An 18342-nucleotide genomic window follows, 5' to 3' on the forward strand; every position below is an offset into this window, starting at 1 on the left:
ACTCAGTTTTGTTCAGACTGTCGGCCAGCAGCAGCAGCAGGAGCAGTCCCGGAGAGAGTGAAGTGGGGAGAAACAGCCACAGACAAGTGTCCCGTCCCGAAGAAAACGGCTCTGTCCGGGAATAAACTAAAAAGCTTTCGTGTGTTTCGACAGGTAAGACTCACTTTGTCCGACCATTTCGACGCCGCTCTTACCGTCTTTGTAACCGAGCGACATGTTTTGTTTTGATTTTTATTGTTTTAGTCTGTCCTCCTCTCTGTCGCCCAAATGTGTACGTTTGTGTTGGATGACGTTTGGCTGCATTTTCTATTTTTTAACTTACCTGGGTGCAAATACAGCCTTGTATTTGGAATTCATTTCCGCATGCCTTAAACTGACCACCAGACTGCTGCCTGCTGTTGCGCCGTCGAGCCCGAGCTCGCTCTCCCGCCCCTGAAAGTTTACTCTTTTAGGTTTCATTAATCATTTTTACTGCCAAAAGTGTCAGCGAGTAATCCCGACGATGTTTCCGTCCCCAGTATCGACCATTAAACCTTACGTCACTTGTCAATAGAGTCCAGTATCCACAGTGGCGAGAGTCGGTCCAACTGTGTGCGCGCGTGTGTCCGCGTGCGAGGCAGGCAGGTGAAGAAAAAAACACTGTTGCACTATTGTCACTTTTTTGGAAGTGGTCAGGACAATATCTTTCTTTGTTTCAGAGTGATCATTTCACACAGTTATTACGCTTGACATGCAACATTTATTGTTAAAGCTAACTCAAAAATACGAACTTAAATACAGTCGAGGCGGTTAATTGATTAGTAGATCTACAGAAAATGAATGGATTTAAGATCAAATTTTCTATTTTTAAACAAGTAAATATAAATTTCCCTGCAGTTTTATAGTTCACTATGATTATTGGTTGGCCTTATTTGCAATTTGGACTGTCGGTTGGACAAAACAAGCTCTTTGGAGAAGTCACCCACACAGTTTTCTGACACCCTGTAGACCAACGACTGATGAAGAAGATAAGCTGATAAACTCATAGTGAAGATAATCATTACTTGTGTTAGCGCTCACACAGTAGGAAATAATGCAATGAGCTAATTGTGCATGAGCCAGTAAGTTCTTGTTCTTCCCACTCTTCTGTAACGTATGACAGCGAATGATGAATCATATCTCTATAATGCGTTGCTGTTACTATAACTCCCATCCACGCCCACACGTCTGCTCCTGCCAGCAGTGATGTCTCCAGGAGTTGCAAATGACTCTTCCATGATGTCATTACCTTGGTGTACAGATGCTCGAGATTTGACAGGACAGCCATTTCTCAGTCCTGCTTAATGACTGCAGGCGCTCACCTTTTTTTTAAATTTGAGTTCACGAAATCTGTATCCATTTTAAATTACTTTTACTTTATCTTCTTTAAGTTTTTTCTTACTCGATTATGTCATTTGTGGTTTCCCCCACAACCAAATTTAATATCTGTTCAAGTCAAATTTGACAAGGGTCACACTGGCATTATAAGTCAAACGCCTCTTTGTCAAAACCGAACCTCTGTCTCTTGGACCATTTAACGCCAAATCACATCACCTATTGTTCTCATGTTCAAATGATCAGCACATAACACCGCCACAAAGTGCCAAGACCAGCACTGAACAAGTTTGTGGCGTCCAACTTAATTCTGGAGCAATGCGTCCAGCTGGGGCTGCTGAATGTGTGTCAGGTTGAATAGGACAGGGTGCCAATATTTTCTGCCAGCCGGGCCTCCACCGAGCTTGCCCTGTGTCATCAAGTAGTGCAGCAGCAGACAGCACCCTGATTGGAAAGCCGTTCATGTCTGCCCTGGGGGAAGAGGGCGGATGGGTGGTGGGACAGCGGCAGGATAAGGGGGGGTGCAGTGACTTACTGTAGATCTCGTAGCTACAGCTGTGTCGGCACGGTGATAATCTCCCCCCTCCTGCTTAATTCCGTGATACTGTCCTACATTAGCAGAGCAAGAGGCCAGGAGATCCTTCAGTTTATAAATAGGTCTACACTTTGCAAAGGGGATTACAGTATGGCATATATGCTGACCTCTTTGTTTAGCTTGAAGGATTCCCTTTTCTGTGGATTCACTGTTTTACCTCTGCTCAGTCGTGCCTTACAGAGTACTTTTTGGGGACTTGGTTACAGCCACTTAGTGCACACGTCATGTGACCTGCTCTGTGTTCGCATATTACTCTGCCCCTGTGTTTTACTGTTTCCATGGAGAGGGGGACGCAGAAAGGTAGAGTTTCCTATCAGCTACGACACAGGTCTTTGTGGTTGAAGTCATCAGCATCGCAACGGGGTTAATTTCCTGAGGCTTTGGAGGAAATTTTCAGTCTGTGCTATCATCAAACTAAAGCAGATTTATTCAACCCTGCAGCTTCTCAGACACCCACTGACATCTCAGTGGTTCATTAACTTTTAAAATAGATCACTTTAGTTACGTAAACCAGGTGCAACTGAGAGGTTTCCAATTTTTGAGTGTTTTTGTTTGCAGTGAATATGGTAATTAAATAACTGGCAGGATTGTTGCAAACATCTGCTTGTGTAAAATACGATCAAAAACATCCAGCAGAGCACAGTGGCATAAAGCTGAACAAGTGAAGCTGGCACTGCCCAGCTGAACTCTACCCAGGACAGTCACAGACATGAATTATTCACCTTCAACAGTTCTCTTGTTCAACTCAAACGAGGACAAGAAAATGTCCCTTACTCAAAATGTCAAAGGCCTAATGGCTGTTTCTTCCCATCACTTGCACTTAAAAGCCAAATGGATGTCTGCCAGGTTGGTCAAGTCAACTCTTATCAAAGCTCTGTCCGTAACATTCGTGCGTCAGCGTGCTGAAAATGACTTAATTCTACTGTTTTCTTCATGAATACATTACCGCTGATCATTTTTTCATCACTGACAGCATATCCAAGTAGGGAGGGAGTGAACCAAATCCCATCACTGACTCAAAAGATGAAGTTTTCACAGTTGGATGATTTGGCTGAGTTGTTCTTCTCAGCATGACTCCGATAATTCCTGTGGTGTCTCTCTTTCTGCTCCTCCCTGTCATTTAATTACGCTTCTGTGAGAAATTGGGGAAAGTGAGGGCAGCAAGGGTGTGGTTGAAACTGAAAGTCAGTCACCAAGGAAAGGGGTGACTTATTAGATGCACAATACGAAGAACCTCACAGTCTGACAAGGATGTTAATTTTGCAAAGCATCATTTAATAAAAAATCTAAGGGTTTTCCTTATTGTTTTGTGTGTCTCATTGCCTTTGGGGGATTTCATGCTTTCATAATTTAAGAAAGTTGTGCAACCATGGGGCCTGTGAATACTTTAGAAAAACACTGGATAAACTGAAAAAATGCAAGGGTGATTTAGACAAAAGGCTGTTTTTCTAACTTTTTCTACTTTCCTTCAAAAGTTGACGTTTTTGGAGATTATCATCTAACCACAACAGTACAAACAAATGACACAATTGTTGTCAGAATAAGTCACCCATTTTTAAAAAGAATAATGATAGTTTTCACTCTCCAGGCTTTTTTTTTCTTTTGTTTTTGTTGTAACCAAGAGCAAACTGTGAATTTGAGCTGGTTCCAGAGCAGCGCCATATTCTTTTGGGCCCCTTTAGACTTTTGCCCCACTCTCCAAAGCAGCCCCCACCCGCTGCCTTGCTCCTCTAATCTCCTTGAAAAATTAATCATCTGTCACATCGCCTCAGTGCTCAGCCACACACCGATGCGTAGCCATGGCAGTTGAAGAAATAACTCCCTGTCAGGCTTTGGATGCAACGTTGGCCACCAAACTTGGCCAGTGAACACACACAGCCATCTTGATGTGTTTCTCTCTTTTTGGTTGCATCCAGTGGGGACACTTGAGACCCGGTTTCCTTTTCACTGTGACAGCAGTCAATGGGACAATGCAGCCACTCTTTTCTAAACAAAGTAACACAGAGGCTCTCTGTGCTGTATCAGAGACTTAGTTCATCCTCTTCCTTCCTACCATCAACCAAACAGCATGTAAAGGGGAACATCCTACTTCCTGTAGAGACGAAATCATCACCCTAAAAGCGTAATAACTGGCCATCAAGCGTTCACATGCTGGATTTTTTAAAAAGTCAAATGAAATCTAGCCATTTGAGTTCCATATCTTTATGATGTATTGTCCGACTGATACGGAAGACAGTCTTTGAATATCTTCTATTGCTCACACACTGTCTGATATGTAATGGGCCATTTTGTGAACTTTGTTGCTTTGCAAATGCGGGTTTATTACCACAACGGGTACACCCCTCTTTACTCCTTTCCTCCTTCTTTATCAGCTTTGTGTAATCTGATCCTGCTCTGCACTCGGGCACCTCCTTCGAGACAGCTCACATTTCCTTTGATTCACAGTGAGGTCCCACGGGGAGTAAACAACCACACACAGCCACTATTCGGCAGCCACTGTAGGGCATCCACTGACTTAATTCACCACATTAAAGTAGCTGCAGTGAATCAACTGACAGATCTGGGGCCATTATCCATTCTGTTGCTTATTTTATTCGTTGGCATACTGTGCTTGGCTGTGTCGTTGGGAATGTTTCCACATCAGGCAGGGAAGGGGAGCACGCTGTGCTGTATCTGCCACGTTTAAACAAATTCAGTTTGTGTGTTGCTCAAGTGCACACCAGCACTATCTCATTGTCTGTTCTTTCTCTATGAGCTCTTGGCACAGCACTGTTGCTATGGTCTGGATTTTATCAAGTGCCTGTGACAGCCAATTGACAAATGCTGTCTTGCCAAGAGTGAGCGCTTTTTTACAAAATGTGAATGTCGAGCTGTGAACTTTCTGCATGACATGATACAGCCAGCAGGAGTGTGTCACCAGAGTTTTGCATCTATGGTGTGCTGGAACAATTGTTAAAATACAGCTTCTCCTAATAAACTTCCCCTCATGCACCAGACACCCCAGCAGTGTTGGTGAGTCAGACAATGTTGACCACCACTTCCTGTCACCCACCACAATAAATCCATTAGCTGTGCACCACTTCACATCCTCTCTTATTGATTCCTAACAAACAGCTATCCAGTTAGCCCCCACTGCCTCCATTACAGTGCCATAACAGCTATTGTTGAAGGGGTGGGGGGGTGCAGTTTGGGGACCAGCAAGGTTAGTTAGGGGTGTGTTAAACCATATCCCATTGGGAGAGCTGAACCCCTGACTCTGTGGAGAAGAGATGCAGAGAACTCAACGTCTTCTGAGGCTTGTCTGCTTTGGAGGCTCAGCTGGCTGTGCAGGCCATTTACTGTGTCAGGAGGATTGGACCGTGTGAGTGCAGGCTGTTGTGTTATAGAAACAGTTTATTGTAAGAAAAGTGTGTGTTGCGTGTCAGGGGAGATATATGTGAGCGTGTGTGTGTGTGTGTGAAATAGTTGATCGGTACAGATGGTGCAGGAAGCTTTTCAGATGTGTGATAACATAATCTGCTTTATTTGCATGTCAGCCTAAACATGACATTAGCAAGCCTGTTAGAAATCACGGACAACCACATGTGCTTACGTTTTTACACTGTTACTGCTGAGAGTTAACGCAAAGACTGATACAACTTTCATGTCTGTACATTGTAAATATGTAGCTACGGCCAGGAGACAATTAGCCGAGCTGAGTGTAAAAACAGCAGGTCGCAGTTGTACAGGAGGTTATGCAACACTTTTTTCTGTTGTTTTCAGCCTTAAGTTTTTGTAAAGTTTAAGTAAACAAGATACAGCATGTTGATTAGTGATCTTTAGAGGTGCTGGCAGGTGATTTTTTTTTTGTTTGTTTGTTTGTTTGTTTTTTGACATAGCCAATCTAGCCATTTCCTTCTGTTTCTAGCCTGAATAATACGTTCAGCTAACTGGTTGCTTACTCCAGCCAAATAAGCATATTTCTTTATGCTGTGTCTTTATGCTTAAAACTAATTTCGCAAGCTTAATCTTCTCAAGCAGGCATGTAAAAAGCCCAGCGGGGTCCTGTGACATGTTATTTACACCGCTGCCTGCCAAACAGGCATGAGGCTAAACAACAAATCACAGCAAACTCTGTAATGTATGTTAGGAGCCACTCTGGAATATGACCAACCAGAGTGCATCTCCAGCCCCCTGGGCCTCTTTTCTGACCTGATTCATTCCTGCTGTGACACAAAGAGGAGCTTAAGGCAGCAAAGTCAAAGATCTGACCTACTAGAATGTTTCTCATACCTATACTGAGTTTCTAACTGCATAACATCTTAATTTTTGGGGGGGGATTAATGAGAAGAAGTGTGCAAATGTCAACTCTACAGTTTAGCTCCTCTAGTCATCAGGTGTATTCAGTCTTACCCAGACACACCCTTGAGAAGCTTTCACTGCTGGGTAGGCACTCCCTGTCTGACATGACTGTTGAAATTGGAGGGGGCAGGATAGTGAATCTGTTCTCATGACTGAGAGCAGAGTTGCTCATCGACTGTCACAGTAGCATTGTCCTCAGTATCTGTTAGTTTGAGAAATACGTGAATGAGTCAGTGAGATATTTAGGAGAGTTTAGTGTTAGAGGAGTGAAAAAGGTGCACTTTTTTTCAGCACAAGATTTACGCATAGACACCAGGCAAACTGAATACACTGCGTAGTGTGGAATGTCACACCCGCGCTTCAGCATTGGGTGCTGAACAGTATCTGTCTCTGCCTTTCTGTTGCAACCCATTCACTGGCAGCTTTTCACTGACCCGCATTCCTGGTTTTACTTAGCAATGGTTTTTTTTTTTTCTTTTTTTCTTTTGGAAGAAGCCCCTTAAAGTCAACCACAGAGGCTGTTGCTTAACAAGATAGTGGGAGGTGTCGGGTGTGACATGTTTTCATGAGTTAAAAGTGAGACTTGCATTTTATCTTGCATGTCTAGTGAGCATGCATTACTCATTAACTGGAAGAGAGTGAAGTCCAGTCAGAGGGGTGCAACACAACCAACAGCTTTTAGTCAGCATTTAACAATGGGGAGGGATCAGTAGATAAGACTCGATACTTGATAGAATATGCAAAAAGAAATACTTTGTTTTTATCTATAGATTTTTGCTTCAACTCTGTATGTTATTTTAAATCAGATCTTTGAATGATTATTTTGGCTTGGACTACAGTCATGGGCATTGCGGGGAAGTTTAAAAGAACAGAAATAATGACAAAACCCAAGAGACAACAACACTTGGCAGCAAACAAGTGAGCAAAGATTCAGACATCAGATGGGTCAGCAGATAAAACACCCACAGTACAGTGCCTCTGGTTACCCAGGCGATATGCGGGGCGTGTCGCAGCATTGCAACAGTTGGCTGAACCCGCTGCCTCGCCCAGGAAAACAAAGACCACACGAACACCATCCCTGATTTACAGAGAACAGGAAAATTCTGTGTAGACGTGGTGTGCATACTGTAATTCTGCTTAAAAGTCAATAAAATGTTTATTCTCATTGCCCTGTTGATCAGTGGAAAGCCGCTTACCATCTTGACTAACAAGCCTTCATGCTTGCGTTTAAAAAGAAGCCACACCTTTACTTGGAAAGGTAGGAATACTTGGTTGATTACAAGTATGGTGTGCCGTGATGAGTCAGTGCGTTATCTGTAAGGCAGCATGCAGCTGCAAGCACAGACAGTCCTCAGGGGCCTGGTCCCGCAGGATCTCGTGCCAGACTGAGTACAGCTAAAACTGCCTGAGCTGCTCCTCCCTGTGAAAGTGAGAGCGTCATAATGGGACATGTTGGGACCTTACAAGAATGTCAGGATCAGGTGCATGTATTTTGAACACTAGCATGTTGGCAGCAAGTAACCAGTGCAGGCCCAAAAACACTTGTGGACTTGCAAGTGAGTTACTGGTCCATCAAAGTGCTGCAGGGGGAAACTTAGGATATACACAGACTAATGAGAAACATGCAATGTGCACATTTTGCTGGTGTGCACACACTTTTGTTGGTTAGTGACAATCCCCCCCCCCCCACACACACACACACACACACGCAGAAACTAAAATGACGCACGCGCAGTATGATGCTTGGGGGAGAAAAAGTGGGCTGGCTTGTCTGAGGGACGGAAACACAACACGACACCTCATCATGCAAAGCCGCAGGGCAAAGAAGATGAGGGAGTGGCGCTGTTATTAATGCATCATGCACACAGCAGAGTAAGGCAGCGAGACAAAAACGTTCATCTTTGTACAAATTCCTTTCCTCCAAACCCATAGATCAACTCTGATTACAGTTGTTCACTTGTGTCAGTGTGAATGTGATCCATGAAGTTGAATGTGAGCAGAGGTAAAGGTTGTAATCTAGTGGTTTATAGTGCAATTTGTGCCAGCTCAGCAGCTCGACTTTGTAGCTTTTAGCCCTGACTTGTTTTATTAGCAGTAAAGATGGAAGATAAGTGTAGTTGCTTATTGCAGCAATCATGTTGCAGCTGTAATCAGCTGTCATGGAAGGGATGGCAGTGTGTTTTTCTGTTTTTTCTGTCTGTTATTTTCTTTGTTGTGTGTAGAGAACCCTGGTACCTTCAGTGCATCTGCAGAAATCAGCAAATGCACTCTTACATGTTTCACACACACACACACAAGCACACACACACACACAGTGCACCCCTACATATTGGTCATATGTCACATGCAGTGGCAGGCTGCAATTATGAATGCAAATTTTTTTTTTCCTTTGATGGGAACATTTCTGTGGGGTGGGCATTCAGGCTGATGAAACGTGGAGATGGAAAACATCCATGTCCTGACATTAAGAGATTATTTTGGTTCTGTGGAGCCTCAAAACGGAGAAGTCTAGAAGATGAATGGTTTATTTGTTTATACTTCATTTTAAGGTTAGAGATTCAAACATTAAAGTAATTTTCCCTCAGAGATGCATGCATGTATTAGTAAAGTAAATGAAAATTTAAGAACAGTAGTTCATAGTGAAAAAAGATTATGTTACAATGAGATACAGAGACGTCTATGTGACAATTGAACACCTGAACAAATGTAGAGGGAAGAACAATTTTTCTAAGGAAAAGGAGCACCTGCGGGAGGTGTAGGACATATTTGTGTCAACAAGACAATGGTGATTACTCGGTTTGGAGCACTTTTGAGTTCAAACTAAACGAGATGCCTCAGGATGTCAGCTTTTCAGAAACCTCAATGAGGCCAGTTACGCTATAGATGGTATGTAGTAGTATACAATAAGACAAACAAAGGTTTAAGTGAAGATGCAGGCGTTTCCTTAGAGTCGTGATGAGGAGTATACTCACTGTCTGTATACACACAAACACACACTCAGTGGAATCGAGAACCTGACAAGCAGGTTCCTGTTTGCCATGCGTCAGCAGCAGGCTGCTCCCACGGCTGTATGGGCGGAGGCCCGGGGTGACAGGTCACTCCGAGTGGCTAACATTCCTGGCTTACAGCTGTCGCTCAGCCCACTTCGCTCTCACTATCCCATGAGCCCCTTCTGCTGCTCTGTGTTGTCATTTTCAGGTCAGGGTGCATGGCTGGGGGGGATCTTGTGAGCTGTCACACTCCAGTAGCAGGGAAAAAACTGACTGACACGAAGCAGAGACCTCACTGGAGTATTTATTAATTCATAAAAAGCGACAGACATGTAGTGAAGTTTAGCTTTATTGTTGTAAGAGGTGAAATTTTCAGCTTAATGCTGACTTGAGCTCTCTGTTTTGTTTTGTTTTTTCAGGTTTGCTCCATCGTTGTTCTGATAGCAGGAGGCAAGGATGGCAATGCAGAGTAAGTGGTTTAGCTCTTGTTTTTGTGTGTTTTACTGCCATGTGTTATTTCCTCTTAATACCTTTCTACTTACTATTTTAATGACATAATGATTTTATGTTGATTTTTAGATTTAACCTCTCCATTTCTATTCACACTTTAGTCTTTATCTGCTCCTTCTACTGTAACTACTTTTAAGGGAGACTGTTGAACATTTTGGTGATGACCTTTCCTACTTCCAAGTATTATTTTCATGTATTTATATTGAGGAAACTTCCTTAATACAACTAAAGGTTACCTCTGTAATATAATTCCTTTATGGCATAGAAGTGAAACAGTGGTTCACTGAAGAGACAACCCCTAAATATCATGACTCCATGTTTATCAGATTAGTTTTTGTCCATTACCTTTGACTTCCCATGATTCCTGTCTTTGCGTGTGACAGTGGGTGAGCGTGACAGCGGCATGATGAAAGTGGCGCAGTGGCAGCAGACAATGTATAGCACAGACTCAGGCATCCAGTCTGGAGCCACCACAGTCAGAGATGACGAAGGCGAGTTCATCACCTCCAAGCAGTACACCGTGACGACCACTGTCACAAAGGAAGAGCCTGGTAAGACGAGTAGCAAACACTAAATCATCCAATACGCATGCACTCTGGCCTATGCCTTTATTACATGTGGCCCGTGATATCATCATCATCATCATCATTTCGCTTCTCGGTAGACATGGAGTTCACCACAAGAGCCCAGCGGGTGCGTGCTGCAATGTTCCCAGAGACTCTGGAGGCAGGCACCACCATCTTGTCGACTCAAACAGACCCGTCCCAAATGACCAATGTTCAGCGACTTGCCGAGCCTTCCCAGATGCTCAAGACGGCCATCATCCATCTGATTAACTACCAGGACGACGCTGAGCTGGCCACACGTGCCGTGCCAGAGCTCACCAAACTGCTCAACGATGAAGATCAGGTGAGGCACAGTTGTACACACATACCCCACACACCCCACACACAGTCTGAAATTATTTTGTAGTACAGTATTTTGGCAAAATAAGTCCTGTATATACAATGTGTATACATGAATGTAGTGCAGAAACTCAGCGGCAGAAAATGAAATAAGTAGTTCAACATTTATAGCCAGTGGATGTTTAGCTTAGCTTAGCACAAGACAAGACTGGAAAACAGAAGAAACAGCTGACTATAGCTTCATATTTACTATATGAAGGTTGTGTTGATTTTCTCATATAACACTTAGCAATAAAGCAAATAAGCAGATTACTGTATTTCTTTCATCAGTGCTTTTATAAAAATCAGTTATAAAGAAAAAAAAATGCTACTTGTTTCCAGCTTGTCAAACTTGATGAACTCATTTTCTCCCGTTTCATCACTTATCAGGTGGTGGTCAGCAAGGCAGCACAGATTGTCAACCAGCTTACTCGCAAGGAGGCGTCACGGCGTGCGCTGATGCAGTCCCCTCAGATGGTGGCTGCAGTGGTGCGGGCAATGCAGAACACAAGTGACATGGAGACGGCGCGGGCCACAGCCAGCATTCTCCACAACCTGTCCCACCAGAGAGAGGGCCTGCTCTCCATCTTCAAGTCAGGAGGCATTCCTGCTTTAGTCCGCATGCTCAGGTACGTCAGGACCAAGAGAAAGGAAGAGCATTGATTTTAGACGTAATTCAGCTATGTTATATGTTTATAAAATCTGCTCTTCTTTATAGTATAGTAATAAACGGGGATGTTCACCTTGAAGTAGTTTTAGAAAAGACCTTGTTTTCTGTCAGTTCCATTTCTAGGCCCACTTTGCTTTTTCATGGGGTTGTTCATTGAATCCTTTTTTAAACAAGAGAAACACAGATGATGTGAAGTCATTATGAGCCATTCTGTAGTGCAGCAACTATGCAGCTCAGCTGAATAAGAAAGCAAGAGCTTTTGACTCACCAATGTGTGCACATGTTTAGTGGATATAAAAGGACAAATGTTCATTTCTCCACTAGCCTTAGCCATATAAGACCATATTTCAGGGCAGCAACAAGATCAACATGATCTGCCCTGCAAATCTCTATAAAACCTTGTCTTCCTGCCTACAACAGAACAACAGAAAAAACTCTTAAAATATCACTTGAAGTGTACTAAGTGAAGGTGTACAGAGAGCGCAGCCAGTGGTAAAATTTACCTTTAATGAAGGAGAGATGGACATGCCTTTTTTTTCTTAACCCATCTATTTCTGTCTCTCAGCTCTCCAATGGAGTCTGTGCTCTTCTATGCCATCACTACACTTCACAACCTGCTGCTGCACCAGGAAGGAGCAAAGATGGCCGTACGTCTAGCTGATGGCCTGCAGAGGATGGTTCCCCTGCTGAATAAGAGCAACCCCAAGTTCCTGGCCATTACCACGGACTGTCTGCAGCTGCTGTCCTATGGCAACCAGGAGAGCAAGGTGTGTGTGTGTGTGTGTGTGTGTGTAATTGTCAGTACACATAACACAATGTCTGGTACACTTCATACCATCCAAGTAATGTAATTTGAGACTGCTCAAGCTGTCAGACTTGTGCGTGCATGTGTTTTGTTTTGGGCGTGGCATGTGAACAGAGTTGTTCAGGTGCTGGCACAGAGAGCTATGGGTGTGGTTATTTGTTCAGAGTACGAAAACAAGAGAAGATTAACTGGTGTTCATTTGCCCGGACAGGCCTTTATACGAGTGCTTTGCAAACCATTATGTTCCTTGAAGGATAAAAGTTATTTTCACTTCATTGGCACTTTGTATATTCACACAGCCTCTCTCTCTCTCTCTCTCTCTCTCTCTCACACACACATACACATACACACAGCTCATCATCCTTGCAAACAGGGGTCCTGAGGGACTAGTTCACATCATGAGAAACTACAGCTATGAGAAGCTGCTGTGGACCACAAGCCGTGTGCTCAAAGTCCTCTCTGTGTGCCCCAGCAACAAACCCGCCATTGTCGAGGCTGGTATGTAATTCATGTTTCAGGTAGTTAGAGGTGTGTCAAGTTTTTATGACCTGAACTGAGGCTAATGACGTTTTGTTAACCACATAGCTTCATGACAGCATGGTTTATGAGATGTTGCTGAGAGCTGAGTGATCTGACTGGTTTGTTACCTGCAGGTGGGATGCAGGCTCTGGGTAAGCACCTCACAGGCTCCAGCCAGCGTCTGATGCAGAACTGTCTGTGGACGCTTAGAAACCTGTCTGATGCTGCCACCAAGGAGGTTTGTGCCCACAAAATCATTTGTTTTTATTTCTCATAATTCAGTAATTCATAATTCACTTTCTGAAATTGTTCTCTTCCTGTTTCCAGGAGGGTATGGACAGCCTGCTGCAAGTGCTGGTGGGCCTCCTTAGTTCAGACGACCTGAATATGCTCACTTGTGCCACAGGCATCCTGTCAAACCTCACATGCAACAATGCCTACAATAAAACTCTGGTCACCCAGAGCAACGGTGTGGAGGCACTGATCCATGCCATACTGCGTGCTGGTGAGAAGGAGGATGTGACCGAACCTGCCATTTGCGCTCTGCGCCACCTGACTTCACGCCACCAACAGGCTGAGGTCGCGCAGAATGCTGTGAGGAAACACTACGGCATCCCCGCCATCGTCAAGCTGCTCAACCAACCCTACTACTGGCCTGTCGTCAAGGTAGAGATTAGGGAGGGAGGGAGGGAGAGTTTTATTGGCTCAAATAGAAATCATTGAGATTTTAAGCTTGTGAAATTATCAGGTAAGAATCAGCTTATTAATTTTCCACTAGTGAGAAACTGCAGTTTTAAATGTTCAAATGTCATTCAATATGCCCAAAATCTTAGCGGTGCTTATTTGAGCCTATAGGTTATTCTAGATAGGAGAAAACAGTGTTTCCCTATTAAAGTGATGGAAAGGACTTTAGACAGCACAGCAGGTGAACTGAAAACAGGTAGTTTTTGTGAGAAAATGAGTTACAGACCTTGAACACATTGAGGGCTTGTTCCAAAGAAAAAATACGGGGGGGTGGGGGGGTTACAGTGATGTCGACAGATGGACAGAGGGGACGGCTGATCCAGCAGAAGGCCAGCATCTCCATCAGCCTGAAAGAGCATGAAATCCACATGACAGCAGGATCAGTTTGTTTGACAAAAAGAAAATCTCACCATGTTTCCAATGGAGAAGCTTGAAGTTGTTAGTCAGCCTTGCTTTCCTTGCTGACCACTAACTGTGAATAGTCTCGTGATAACTGCATCTTTGCCTCTCCTCACTGCGTGAAGGCTGTGGTTGGCTTGGTCCGCAACCTGGCCCTGTGCCCAGAGAACCAGGCCCCTCTGAGGGACGCTGGAGTGATCCCACGTCTGGTCAACCTGCTGCTCAAATCCCACCAGGATGCCCAGAAACATGGTTCATCCGCCCAGCAGACGTACCAGGTGACACTTAAGATCACTGATTTACTTCATGTGTTTTAAGGGGTTTTGGAAATGATTAGATATGAATTATTTACAAATTTCTGTATCCTTGGGTGACATCTATTCTGTTCATCTGGCTCTTCAGGATGGAGTGAGGATGGAGGAGATTGTGGAGGGCTGCACAGGAGCTCTGCACATCCTGGCCAGAGATCCCATCAGCAGAACAGAGATCGCCAACCTGCAGACCATTCCTCTGTTTGTTCAGGTAACGGAGGAACCTGAAGCTCTTGCTTGTTCTCGTCTTGATAATTATCTTTCTAAACATGTTTTTATTATTATTTATTTTTTATTTTTTTTTATTATTTATTATTATTATTTTTATTACTCATTTTCTTGCACTTTCTGTCTTTCCAGCTTCTCTACTCTCCAGTGGACAATGTGAAGCGTGTGGCAGCAGGCGTCCTGTGTGAGCTGGCTCTGGACAAACAGTCAGCTGAGGTCATTGACAGCGAGGGAGCGTCGGCTCCGCTGATGGAGCTGCTGCACTCCAACAACGAGGGCATCGGTAGGGCACCCAGATAATGCACTACGATTAGCTTACACTAATGTAACATTTAGTCATAGGTGGAATGCAACAAAGTCAATTTACTCAAGTGCTGTGCTTACTGTAAGTCCAGTTTCCAGGTACTCCACTCTGCATGACTTTGTCCAGTTTGTGAGACTGTGTACTTTCACTCCACTGCATTTCAGAATGAGATTGCAGCCTACATTTAAAGAATATAATACATCTGTGAAATAAGGTGCAATGTTAGTGAGTTTAAGCTACATAATACATTAAGTACAGTCAAAGGAATTTATTTCTTCTTTCATTACGTATTTTATCTCACTGATGTATCATTCTGTTGTATCACGTCTGAGAGGGGTATTGATCTTCTTGTCTTAGTCTCAAGGATGTGAATAAGTGTATGTCTCAAATTACTCCTTTAAGTAAAGTCAGTTTGCATCCAGGTGGTTTTTCCCCATCACACTATTTCAGATAATGAGGGGAAAATGTTCAAAATGGCTTTTTAGCATATTAATATAAGACACATACTTTCAGCTAGTGTGTGTTTCACACATTTTGCTGTTCAAGCTTTTTAACTGATGCTGTTAATTCTCTATATCCATAATGCCTCAGGGAGTTCTTTAAAAGAAAAAATACTCGTGAAATACCCATGCAGTCATTTCTATTATTACTAAACTATTATCTTAAAAACTGTAATCTCAATCCAAACTAAGATGTGGACTTGATCTGTTTCTGTTTCACTATGACGCATTATTATCAAAAGGAGCGGGGCTTTATTGTACACCGCTGAATGTGTCCCGATTCTGTCCCCCCTCAGCCACATATGCTGCAGCTGTGCTCTTCCGCATCTCCGAGGACAAGAACTCAGACTACAAGAAGCGAGTGTCTGTGGAGCTCACACACTCTCTCTTTAAACACGACCCTGCAGCCTGGGAGATGGTGAGTGTTTGGCGCCCTCCACTGCCGGGACGTGACAACTGAGCATTAAAGATTCATAGCCATATTTTTTATTGCCATCAGCTCTCTGTGTTTACATCTTACTCATCTCAACACCTTTATATTGTACTGACAGCAGTTATAAAGAACATTCTGAGAAGCAAGAAGGTGTATTACACAATCTTTAGTAATACTTGAAGGGCTATTAATAAACTTTCTACATAAAAGTGTTGACTTTATTTGATCTTTGGCCTCTCGTGACCTCTCTGCAGGCCCACAACAGTGCCCCCATGGATGGACCCTATGCAGATGGTGAGTAGGTGTGGCTGAAATGTGCACATACAGCACATTCCCCAGCAGCGGGTCGCACAGGGAGCGACCACGGTGATAAAATGCTGCGATGTGCTGACAGGTTCCCTCCTGCTGCAGCCTACAGATTCCATTTAGCATCATCATTTGGTAGCCAGAGAAATGGTTTTTCTAGTTCAGTGAAACAAGGTCTAGTTTTCATTGATTTCTGATCGTTTTTCTTACTTTCATATCCTCTTCAAACCAGTCACGAATGAGGCCTCTTTTCTGTCCTCCTCTGAGACTGATTCTAATTTATCTCACTCCAGCCTTTTGTTTTGTTTTGTTTTTTATTCTCTTTTTTCTTGTTAAATTACTACCTGTTCCTTATTGCCATGTCTAAATGGTTTTGCCTCAATCAGTCTGCTTTGTGGTGTTTCCTTATCTGTGTTTGAATCTTTCCTGTATTTCCGGTCCTTTCCCTCTCTCGACTTTTCTCCTTGTATGGCCTTGGTATTTTCTGTCTCCTCTCAGAAGAGAGAGACTCTAAGGGGAAAAAGGATTAGTTTCTCTCCTATGATCGCTGTGATCCAAAAATGTGCCTAAAACGTTTTCCACTAGCTTGTACAATTTTCTATACTGTTGCTGCCATTGTCATGACAGCCACAGCAAATAAACCAAGTACAAGGGCAGTTAAATGGCATGCAGTCTGTTGGTGTGTAAAAGTAAGAAAAAAAACAAATAAATGTTGTAATATCTTTCAGAGCTGGATGTTGGTTTCCAAGGCTACGGAGGCTATGCAGGTGACATGCCCATGGATGGCATGGATGGAACAATGATTCCAGAGGATTACGCAGGCAGCATGGCCTATGACAGACAACCATACCCTGAGTACTGACCTGAAAGGTCAGTCCATGCAAATATTACCTCAGGCAATCAGAATACCTTGGTTAAAATTTAAATCACCCAAAATGTAAACATTTTCCTCATTAACATTAAATGTCACTGACTAAATAAGAAGAATAGTTTAGTTATTAGAAACAAAACATCCCTAGGTATTATTTATTAAAAGTGTAAGAGTCAACAAAAAAAAGTTCCATACAATCAAGGAAAAACATGGAAAACCAAAAAAATTATGTTTTCTGATTGAGATTTATTGCTTTTATTGTCACAGTAGCAAATGACATCTTTAAGGCTAAAGACATGTTGTTGTGTGCTTGCATCAGAACCAAGCTGAAGTTCTTTTTCTCATCATGACTTTTTTCCTCCTCTTATAGACCCCGAGGAGAGCGACAAGTGGAAGAAGGAAGTGCAGGAGCTGACATGGGACGCAATGGGACAAAGAAGAGAATATAGTCATGAGTAGAGATTATTCCCTCTGCTCTCAGCCTGATGTAACATATGCAATTATCACTGAGTACAGGACTCATAATCTTAACAGGGCTCAACTTTGTTTTATAGCATAATTTTGCTGACTATAATTCTGACAGTGACAACGTTTGTAGGTTTCTGTTAGAGAACCTTTTTAAAGTGCGTGTGTGTGTGTGTGTGTGTGTGGGCACATCTAAGTCTGTGCGTATGTGAGTGTGTGTTTATGCTTTCGGGTGGGTATTATGCCAAAGAGATTTTATTTTGTGATGATAATCATGTAGCTTCCTTTTTTTTTTAAAGAAAAAGAGAGAAAGAAGAGGATAATAGTTGAAAACACTGCCACAGGTGGCTCAACGTGCACGGTGCACCTGCTCACCGCTCTGTTTCTTTTCTTAACGCCTTTGTAACACACACTGCTGTCTATGCTGTAGTTTTGACACTATATACTGTCAACTTTCTCCCCGCTGTGACCCAACACAAAGAGTCAGCGGCACTAATTCAGTAGGAGTAAACAAACAAGGAGATGTGGAGGTTTGTGACAGACTTTCGAGAGAGCAGTGTAGGGCTGCCCCCCCCAATCCCCCACCCCGCCGCCCAACTATTATGTAGTTATCAGCTGACATGTTTTCGGAGTGTAGATGTTTGTTTTTAGGGTTAGTTTCTCATCTTTTCTAAGTTATTATCAGTCATTACCGGAATATTAACAGAGATGTCTTTCCATTGAAACTGAATTTTAAAGACAAAATCATATGTGATTGTAATTACCTGCAGGACAACAACTAGGTAGTTTTATAGATGCGCTCAGCAGATGTGAGAAAACGTAGTCGGGGACAGCCCTACAGCTGGAGCGAACTACTGACAGGAAATTTTTTCTTTCTACTTAATAAGAGTTTTTACTGAAATTTTGTTTAATAAAAATAAAGGATATATTAAACATATATTGCGTCTGTGTTTAATAAATCATTCACCTACTTTCCAGTTCCTTACAATAATTTTGGAAGCTGCTGAAAATGGATGTTTTTTGTTCTTTAGGGTCTATTCCCATAATAAGAACC

The 18342-nt window shown here is 43.0% G+C and overlaps 1 protein-coding gene across 1 annotated transcript; it reads left to right on the plus strand.

Moving 5' to 3' along the window:
* jupa (junction plakoglobin a) lies at positions 1-18225 on the plus strand. The gene is made up of 16 exons (XM_046405432.1): positions 1-153; positions 9699-9748; positions 10173-10340; positions 10454-10698; positions 11124-11362; positions 11969-12170; positions 12562-12706; positions 12862-12965; positions 13055-13393; positions 13996-14148; positions 14273-14392; positions 14542-14692; positions 15510-15631; positions 15901-15940; positions 16681-16822; positions 17194-18225. Exons 2-15 carry the CDS (start codon positions 9736-9738, stop codon positions 16812-16814), a joined length of 2175 nt encoding a protein of 724 aa, XP_046261388.1. The 5' UTR covers positions 1-153; positions 9699-9735; the 3' UTR covers positions 16815-16822; positions 17194-18225.
* Positions 18226-18342: the final 117 nt, after the last annotated feature.

Source organism: Scatophagus argus, chromosome 2 (assembly GCF_020382885.2).
Source record: "Scatophagus argus isolate fScaArg1 chromosome 2, fScaArg1.pri, whole genome shotgun sequence".
Classification (NCBI taxonomy): domain Eukaryota; kingdom Metazoa; phylum Chordata; class Actinopteri; family Scatophagidae; genus Scatophagus; species Scatophagus argus.

What these genes read in the sequence shown, in the direction of transcription:
- jupa (XM_046405432.1), top strand. An exon ending in ACTACTGGCCTGTCGTCAAG is followed by an intron (nt 13,394 to 13,995) that starts GTAGAGATTAGG and finishes CACTGCGTGAAG; the next exon opens with GCTGTGGTTGGCTTGGTCCG. An exon ending in GGATGGACCCTATGCAGATG is followed by an intron (nt 15,941 to 16,680) that starts GTGAGTAGGTGT and finishes AATATCTTTCAG; the next exon opens with AGCTGGATGTTGGTTTCCAA.